We start from the raw sequence: 10,146 nt of genomic DNA on the forward strand, positions 1-10,146 counted from the left end.
TGGTTGGTGGCGCACCCCTTTAATCCCAGCACTCGGGAGGCTGAGACAGGTGGATCTCTGTGAGTTTGAGGCCAGCCTGGGCTACAGAGTGAGTTCCAGGACAGGCACCAAAGCTACACAGAGAAACCCTGTCTCGAAAAACCCCAAAAAAAAGGGGGGGCGGGGAGAATGCCCTGTTATGTGTCTAACTATATGAAAACCTGGCGCAGGCAGTACCTAGACAATGGGAAGAAGCCTTGTGATACGCCAAGCATACAGAGTCTCCACATGTATAAGGGTTAGCTATCAAAGTGGACTCTCTTGGGTGTGCCAATTAGTGATGGGCACCAGGAACAGCCTAAACACTGGAGACAAGAGATTCCGAATACAGATTTTTTTTTTAACAGACACAGTCTCACTGAGTGGTGTTATTGGCACATGCCTTTAGTCCCTGCACTCCAGAGGTAGATGCAGGTGGATCTCTGAGTTCGAGGCCAGCCTGAACTACAGAATGAGTTCCAAGACAGCCAGAGCTACACAGAGAAACCCCGTCTCAAAAAGCAAAAACAAAAAGGAGGAGAGAAAAGAGAAAAAAGAAAAAAGAAAAGAAAAGACACAATCTCACTATATATAGCCCCGGCTGGCTTCAACTGGCTATATAGGCCAGGCTGGCCTCAAACTGGCTATGTCAGCCAGATTGGCCTCGAACTCCCAGAGTTCTGCCTGCCTCTGCCTCCCCTAGATCAGTTTTTGAAGGATCCACCCAGACAAATAAAATGGTGAACGATGACTCTGCAGGCTGAACTCCGGTGTAAAATGGTGGATACTGAAACTACGTAACAAAAAACTTGCTACTTGCTCAGGCTTCTGCACGCGGGTCTTTCAAGTTAGGTACACAGCAGGAGACCGCCCCCAAAATCTTCCCGCCTCTCCAGCGGAAGTGGGGTGTCCCCTGGAAAGGAAGTTTGAAAAGGGACCCTCCTCCCCCAGAAGGCTTTATAAGGAGCGTGAGCCTCGAGCAAGCGGCACACGAAGACGACACGGACAACGACGACGATGAGGACGACGTGCAAGAGCAAGGCAGCCCCTCAGCCCTGCACGTCCACTTCCAGCACAGGGCGCACCAGGCCGACACAGCAGCAGTGAGCTCCAAAGGTATGGGTGTTTTTAAAAGTCGGCCATTTGGGGTTTTTAAAAGCCGACCGACCGACCGTTAGGGTGTTTGTTTTTAAAAGTCGCGCCGTTTGGGTGTTTTTAAAAGTCGCGCCATTTGGGTGTTTTTAAAAGTCGGGCCGTTTGGGTGTTTTTAAAAGCCGGGGGCCGTTAGGGTGTTTTTAAAAGCCGGGGGCCGTTAGGGTGTTTTTAAAAGCCGGGGGCTGTTTGAGCCGGGCGGTGGTTGTGCGCGACTTTAATCCCAGCACTCGGGAGGCAGAGCCAGGAGGATCTCTGTGAGTTCGAGGCCAGCCTGGGCTACCAAGTGAGTTCCAGGAAAGGCGCAAAGCTACACAGAGAAACCCTGTCTCAAAAAAAAAAAAAAAAAAAAAAAAAAGCCGGGCCCTATGGGTGCTTTTATTTATTTATTTTTTTATTTTTATTTTTTATGTTTTTTATGCTTTTAAAAATTTAAAATTTTAAAAATTTAAAAATCGGGCCGTATGGGCGTTTTTTAAAATTGGGCGGTACGGGTGTTTTTAAAAGTCAGGCAGTAAGGGTGCTATTAAAAGCTGGGCCGTATGGGTGCTTTTATTTTTTTTATTTATTTGTTATGTTTTTTATGAGTGCTTTTAAAAGTCGGGCGGTATGGGTGCTTTTAAAAATCAGGCCGTATGGGCGTTTTTAAAAATTGGGCTGTATGGGTGCTTTTAAAAGTCGGGCAGTAAGGGTGCTATTAAAAGCTGGGCCGTATGGGTGCTTTTATTTTTTTTTATTTATTTTTTATGTTTTTTATGAGTGCTTTTAAAAGTCGGGCGGTATGGGTGCTTTTAAAAATCAGGCCGTATGGGCGTTTTTAAAAATTGGGCTGTATGGGTGCTTTTAAAAGTCGGGCGGTAAGGGTGCTATTAAAAGCTGGGCCGTATGGGTGCTTTTATTTTTTTTTATTTATTTTTTATGTTTTTTATGAGTGCTTTTAAAAGTCGGGCGGTATGGGTGCTTTTAAAAATCAGGCCGTATGGGCGTTTTTAAAAATTGGGCTGTATGGGTGCTTTTAAAAGTCGGGCGGTATGGGTGCTTTTAAAAGCCAGGAGGTATGGATGCTATTAAAAGCCGGGCAGTGGTAGCGTACGGCTGTAATCCCAGCACCCGGGAGGCAGAGACAGGCAAATCTCTGTGAGTTCGAGGCCAGCCTGGTCTACAGAGTGAGATCCAGGACAGGAACCAAAACTACACAGAGAAACCCTGTCTCAAAATATCAAAAAGAAAAAAAAAAACTTTGAAAATTTTAATGTAGCTCTTGGTTGCTTTGGCTTGTCTTTGCTGTTACGTCGGAATCTCATGGTGCAACCTAGACTGGCTTTGCAGGTGCCTAAGCGCCGAGAGTACAATGTAGGAATTGGGGGCGACCGTCTTACCTGCGGAAAGCGGGTTTCTTGGGGTCCTTATTAAATTCAGGCCCATATGCTCCTATACAGAGTTGTAGAGTTTTGCAGGACAGTTAATAGAACTGTCATGATTTCTACCTCTCCACCAACACGTTTTGTTTTTCTTTAAGGGCTCCGGTTTTCTTTTACGATGGAACAAACTTTACAGGAAGCTTTGGAGTGGGCAGATGATATTATTGAGAATGTCCAGCAGCAGCCCCCTCCAGAGAGACCCGCATCTAATGGGGAAAAAACTCTTCAGGAAAAACTGTATGACATTTATGTTGAAGAATGTGAAAAAGAGCCTGAGGCAGAGGGCCTTCGAAGCAATGTCAACTTGCTAGAGAAGCTGATGAAGAGAGAGGCGTTGCCATGTTTAGTGGTCAACCTGTACCCCGAAAATCAGGGCTATTCTCTCATGCTCAAGGACAAAAGTGGGTCATTTTCAGAGACCTTTCAGTTGCCTTATGAAGTAGAGAAACTGCTTGAATATTTGGATGCTGAAGCGTTACCTTCTTTTCTGATTGATGTCCTGGAAAAGTCTCCTGTGAATGTTTTTCACCACGGGTGTGTCATAGCAGAAATCCGAGACTTCAGGCAGTGCGGTAGCATCTACCCTCCTGAGGAGCCTGGTCCAGAGCCTGCTGCTGCGTCTACGGTGCCCTCTCTTGCTTACCAAACTCGGCATGTTCTCTTACGTCCAACCATGCAGACGCTAGTGAGTGACGTAGAGTCCATAACAACAAGTGATAACCGTCAGTGGACCCAGGAAGAAAAACTTGAGCTTGAGAGCCAACTGCTCTTAGCTACAGCAGAGCCACTGTGTCTGGATCCCTCTGTTGCTGTCACCTGCTCGACCAACAGACTGTTGTTTAATGAGCAGAAGATGAACACTGACCCCATGAAACAAAGCTTCAAGAGGCATGCGTCCCCCTTTCTGGATCAACAGGAGGTACCATCTGGATGTACATGTCCCCCTGACCTCACAACAATGACTCCTTTCCAAAAACAGGCAAAAATAATTCCAGATGACCCATCTGACCTGGAGATTGATGGAGCAGACACCTGGAAGCAGAGACTCTGTGAACTGACTGTGCCTTCAGAGATGGATATGCAGACGTATGTTGATGAGATGCCATCTCTGCCCTTTGATGAGGCAGAACCAACTGTCTCAGCAGCTTCTGAGGTAAAATATGATTGTATGTTTGATTATGAGGATGATGATCTGCTATGGGATATGAACTCAAGTATCATGACATCCCTTAATGATCCACTTTTCTCTGATGACATATTTCTACCTCCAGAGGACAGAAGTGATAGCCACATGTATCTCCCTCCCATGCCCCTGGGTGACTATTCAGATGATTTCATGGCTGGGGTAAACACTGAGCCTAGGAAAACATTGGATGTGTGCCAAGAGCCTGTCCAGAGCAAAGCCAGCTGTTCAGGCATGATGCCACAGGGATCTAGTAGCTCAGTCTGTCTTCCTCAGCCCTCCCCGGGGAAGAAGCCCACAACCAGTTTAGTGCCATCCTCAGTCTTAGAGAAGGAAATCGGAACTCTTCTACCAGTTCCACTTGCCCCCATCACAGCACAGGGCTCCTCAGCTGTCGGCTCCATCAGACCACAGGCTAGCCGAGACACACCCCCTGCTCCTGTGGCAGCCACTGTGGCAGCCACTGTGGCAGCCCCTGTGGTTCAGCAGACCACTGTAGGAGGGAACAGAGTTAGCACCCTTCCTCCACCTGTCCAAGCCAAAGCTAAGTCATCAGAAAACAACCCAAAGATCCAGCCCCCCACCAGCAGCACTGGTGTGAATGTGATCCATGTGGTAAGGTCTTTGTCAAACCTTTCCGGTTTGGTGGGTAGTTCAACCAAGGCCCTAGGCTGCCCCACCAGTGCCCCAGCTGCTGAGGGAAACACTCAAACTAGCCTACCGACCAGAGAGCAGCTACCTGGGCCATCGCAGCGTCCTGTGAAGCCCCCTATGCAGCTCATTATAAATAATACAGCAAATCCCTTAACAGTAAAGCTTCCCCCTGGCTCTGTCATTTTGCGCCCAGAGCCTCAGAAGCCATCCCAGGGACAGGCACGGCAGCCACAGCAGATATACGTATTGATTCCAAAACAGCATCAGCCACCCAGGGCCCCTGCCCCCCCACAGCCACAGCCAGTGCCACCAGCTTCCTCCCAAGGGTCTAACCAACAGCCGTTGTCCTTGCCAGCTCAGCAAACCAGTCACCTTAACATTGAGCAAACTGGTCGCCCTAACACCGAGGGGACCAGAGTGATTCGACAGACCCATACATCTGTGGTATGTCAGGTGGGCTCCACCCAGCAGAGTCACAGGCAGAATATTCATTCCCAGAGCTTCCAGCTCTCTGCTACTGTGGTACATCAGGGGCAGACTCAGACCCAGAATGTGCAGCTAAGAATCATACCACGCATAGTGAGAGTGTCCAGATCAGCCCCTCAGACCTCTGAGCGTGGGCATGCAGCTGGTGAACCCAGTGAGAAAGGACCAGGAGAGCCACCAACCTCCCCAAGGTCCTAAGTCTACTTCTCTTTAAAATATACCAGCATGGAGCTAAATCATTTCTCAGTTTTTATTTCATTGTTGGTGTTTGGAACGTGCCAACAGACGTTTTATGTTTGAAATGCAAAAAAAAAAAAAAAAAAAAAAAAAAAAAAAAAAAAAAAAGCTCAATGCCCAAGTTTTACATAGGAACAGGGAAGGGATTTGAAAAACTGAGGCTGTTTTGCTTTATGCTTTTGATGAAGTCATGTTTATTGTAGTGTCCCAGTGTGAATCCACATCCAAATTTTGTTGGCTTCAGTAATTCCAGATTGTCATCTAGATAAACATTAAAACCGCAGTAACATGGGGCTGGACAAATGGTTCAATGGTTAAGAGCACTTGCTGCCCTTTCAAGGACTGGAGTTTGGTTTCCAGCACCCATTTCAAGCAGCTTACAGCTGTCTATACCTCCAGCTCCAGAAAGTCTGACACTCTTCTGGCCTCTTCAGGGTTAGACTTGTATGTGTTCCTCCCGCACAAATATAAATAAAGTAGGAGCTGGGGCGACACTTACGGGTTAAGGACATTTGTCGCTTTCGCAGAGGAACCTAGTTCAGTCCCCAGCACCCACATGGTGGCTCATGGCCATCTGTAACTCCAGTTCCAGGGGACCTGACACCCTCTTCTGACCTGCACGGGCGCCAGGTACCCCCATGGTGCACATACATATATACGTGCAGGCAAAACTCCCAAGCACATAAAATAAACTTAATGTCTTTTTTTATTGCAGTAATACACTTTTAAGTTAATAGTTTACCAATAATTGAGAGGCTTATTTGTAAATGGTGATTAAAAACAAACACACATTTTGGTGTTTTAACAATTTTAAGGACACAGCTCAGTATTAATACAATCCCAACGTTGTGCGACATAGTTCTAGAACTTCATATTTTCAGGATTGAAACTGTACTGTTAAGTATCAAATCACCCATTTCCTGTCCCCGCGCCTGGCTGCCACCCTTTACTACGGTTCCAGGAGTCTGAGTGCTCCCAGTACCTCCCATGCGTGGAAACATGAGGTGGCCATTATATCAGGCAGCCTTTTCACTTGGCATGATGTCCTCAAGGTTCGTGCATGTTGTGCCTTGTGACAGAAGGTCAAGGTTGGTGTTAAATACATAAGGAATTGACTTGTGAACCAGAGAAATGTCTTTCAGGGGAATTTAGTTTAAAAGGCCTGTGCGCAGCGTGTGACATGCAATTGCTGCAAGTACACTGTGAAAAACTAAGACCAAAGGAGACCAGAGCAGAGGAAGGTGGTCACACTGAAATTGAGTACCCCCTGGACACGCACCCCTGTGCGAGGGAGTCGGTAGCACATTTGTTTAGGACCGGCCCAGCCCTTGGAAGGTTTCCCTGCACTCGGTGCTCAGGCAGACCCCAGCTCTCCTCCAGACCCTCCCTGCCACTGGCCTTAAGGAGGCAATCTGGGATGGCTTGCTGTGGCTCTCCCTTTACATGTTTTAGAACGTTCTAGGTTACTTGGACGAAGGAAATAAGCACTTGGAAACTCAGGTTTCTGGTCTGCTTGTGCAGCGCCCACAGCCTTCTGAGGCTGCTAGGTGAGATGCCCTCCTCCTCTGCCCTTCCCCTGACTCTGTTTATTCCTCATCAGTTGTTCAACACCCTCTGCCAGATCACCCCACTCCAGTTTTCCTTGTTTCAATGGACTGAACTGTTCTGTCCATTTTTCTTTATTCCCTTAGAGAGTCGAGGTGTGTTGGGCTGGAGAGATGGCTCAGCCGGTAAAGGCTAGGCTCACAACCAAAATATGAGAGAGCCGAGGTGTGATGAGTTCCGTAACAAACGTTTACCTGTGCCAAGGTAACACTGACGTTCCCATAAATACCTTAGCACTTACGACGGTGGCGGTGCTGTGCGGCCAGCCCCTCTGTCTGTTTCCAAGACACGCTCAGCACTTCCAAAGAAGTCCTGGACCTGTTAAGCACTGCGGAGGAAAGCATCCTCCCCCTGCCCTCAGCCACTGGCAACCACCAGTTTGCTCTGTGGCCCTATGGATTTAATAGTTGTCGGTGTTGATATTAGGTGAATTGTACAGTGTTTTGTACAACTTTGTACATTTTGTGTCTACATTTTTGCCTGGCATGTGTTTGATGTTTATTCATCTTGTACTATGTTCCAGCACTTGGAGCCTGTTCGGCACAGTCACATTGCCTTGTCTGTGTATGGCCTGATCTGTTTATCTGTGTTTGGGCTGTTTCCACCTTTGGCTACTGTGGGTAGTGGTGCTGCCCACATTCATGTACAGGTGTCATTTTACTGGTTATGTTTTGTTCTTTAGTAACTCTTAAGGATAATCTGCCTACATGACATTTGCCTTTGTAAGTGCACATGTATGTTTAGTTGCCTTTTGCCCTAAGAAGTGGAAACTCGGCCTGTCGGTTCTGAAAGAGATTAGCAAAGGGACAGTGACCGTGATGTCACCGGCATAAACCTATACCGAGGTCCTGCTGGTGCTCTTCAACAAAGATTTGGCCTCCTTCAAGCCAGCTGGTCCCCTCGGCCACCAGAGGGACAGAGAGCTGACTGGAGCATCCTGGACATCGCTGGGAGTGGAGCCTGCACTTGGAAGAAGTGAACTGGTCCAGTGAGCAGTTGCAAAGAACTTGAGCTCAGCCTTCAGAGCCAAGCAGATCTCAGCGTGTGGCCGGATTTCCTGTCCTTCCTCCCTTTGCTCTGTAACTGGTCCATTCAGGTACAATAAGCAGAATGTTTTGTTTGAGAGATGTGCCCTTTCTTTTCAGACAGGCAAGTAAATTCATCTTTGTTTCCAATTACCAGTTAGTGGCATCTGTTTATTTCCCTCCAATGATCCTCATTGTGGTGACAGTTTGTCTCTCTCCAGGGTCCTATTCCCGTATTTCTTACCTCCCAACTGACAGCAATATAGTTATTTGTCTTTGCTGAATGAAGCTGACATCACTGGAATGTTACCAGGTCACCCTGTTGGTTAGAGAAAGATGAGTCTTACCAGTAATGGACAAAATGGCCTTTGCAGTCCTTTTTTTTTTTTGAGATTATAATATAGTTACATCATTTCCTCCTTCCCTTTCCTCCCTTCAAAGCTTCCCATATACCCCTCTCTGCTCTCTTTCAAATTCATGGCCTCTTTTTTCATTAATTGTAATTACATACATGTATATGCATGTATATTCTTTTTTTTTTTTTTTTTTTTTTTTGGTTTTTCGAGACAGGGTTTCTCTGTGTAGCTTTGCGCCTTTCCTGGAACTCACTTGGTAGCCCAGGCTGGCCTCAAACTCACAGAGATTCGCCTGCCTCTGCCTCCCGAGTGCTGGGATTAAAGGCATGCGCCACTACCGCCCGGCTGCATGTATATTCTTAAATACATAAATACAAACTGCTCAGTCTATATAATGTATATAATATTGCTTACATGTATGTTTTCATGGCTGACCCTTTGCTAATGGATAACCAATTAGTGTTTTCTTTCCTGGGAAAGACTGTTCCCCCCACTTCAGCATTCCTTAGTTTCCTGTAGTTCTTTGTGTATGGTTGAGACCTTATGTGTTAATAGTGGGGGGGGGGGGGTAGTACATTTTCTATTTGCGTGTGTGTGTTCACATGTATATGTGTGTGCGCATGTGTGTGTGTGTGTGTGTGTGTGTGTGTACCAGCCACAGTGAACAGGGGGCAGTCAGAGGACAGCATATGGGAGTCAGTTCTCTCCCTCCCCTGGTGTGTTCCCAGGACCAAACTCAGATCATCAGCTTTGGCAGCAAGTACCTTCCCTGCTGAGCTACTTCACCAGTCCCATGGTGGTGTTTTAAATAAATATTTAAATATTTACCTGTTCCGTAAAACTGAATGCAACAATCCTCCATATCAAGGATGTCCGTATATCCCCTGAAAGAAACTGTACTCAGCTGCTTGAAACACCTAGGGCATCCATCCCTTTGCCCATTCTCAGTATGTGGAAGGCACAGTTCTGTTTAACGTGTTTTCACCTCATCCTTGCAAGAACCCCGTAAAATTAAGAGGGAGCAAGGTGGCAGCCCAAATCATGTGCTCAGGGTTACCCAGCTAAGAAGAGCCAGAGCCCAGATTTGGACTCAAGCCTCCTGGGGCCACATTGCGTTCCTTCCCCCACCATTCTTTCCACTGCTTCACTGACGGCAAGTCCGGCCCCTTGGGCAGGTGGGCAGATTTACACAGCAAAGATACGGCCAGAAGTGGTTTGTTCGTCTCAACACTGCTCCACAAAACAGAACAAAACAGGAAGGGTCTAAGATCTTTATCCTGCTTATAAGACAAGGTGGCCTGCTGTCGTTTCGTTTATGCTGGAAGAAGACACAAGAATATCGGGTCTAGACAGGGCTTTATTATTTACAGCGTGGCAAGCAGCATGAGATGTGGGTTTACACTGATCCTTGCTTCCTCAAGCCCCTGAAGGCAGCAGGAATGTGAGCCCAGGTAAACGCTGCACATGCATTGGGTGTGTGTCACAGCTGAGGAACCCAAGCACAGGAAATAGCAGTATTTTAGTTATTTTTTAGATGGATTTATTTTACATGTTTGAGCATTTGCCTGAATGTGTATCTGCGCCACATGTGTGCCTGCAGAGGTCAGAAGGTGGCATCTGATCCCCTGAAACTAAAGTTACATGGATGGTGGTGAGCCACTCTGTGGATGCTTGGAACTGAACCCCAGGCCCTCTTCAAAAGCAAAACCATCTCTTAACCACTGGGCCATCTCCATAGTACCAGGAACTAGCAGTGTTTTAGAAGAGGCTGCAAAATGGCCTAACCCTGCTCTTGAAGGAGATATTTCAGCCCTGAGCTCCATAAGGTCATAGTACCTCTGTCTGCTAAGGCTTTCCACTATACAAACTTCGGGAAAAGGAGGTTTAGGGACCTGGAGATGGCTCTGTACTGGGACCTCCTTCAGGCCTCCTCTGCCACCAAGCATGCATATTTCTGGGGGATGTCTTTCTGTACGCTGTGAATATATGATGTTCCCATTGGTTAATAA

General features: G+C 47.0%; 1 protein-coding gene across 1 annotated transcript; it reads left to right on the top strand.

Annotated features, from left to right (window-relative positions):
* Nucleotides 1-977: 977 nt before the first annotated feature.
* On the top strand, nt 978-5,223 carry LOC131898894 (transcription factor SPT20 homolog). The gene is made up of 2 exons (XM_059250170.1): nt 978-1,134; nt 2,690-5,223. The coding sequence occupies exon 2, from the start codon at nt 2,710-2,712 to the stop codon at nt 5,110-5,112; it is 2,403 nt and encodes an 800-aa protein (XP_059106153.1). The 5' UTR covers nt 978-1,134; nt 2,690-2,709; the 3' UTR covers nt 5,113-5,223.
* Nucleotides 5,224-10,146: the final 4,923 nt, after the last annotated feature.

This window comes from Peromyscus eremicus, chromosome X (genome assembly GCF_949786415.1).
Source record: "Peromyscus eremicus chromosome X, PerEre_H2_v1, whole genome shotgun sequence".
NCBI classification, from domain to species: Eukaryota; Metazoa; Chordata; class Mammalia; order Rodentia; family Cricetidae; genus Peromyscus; species Peromyscus eremicus.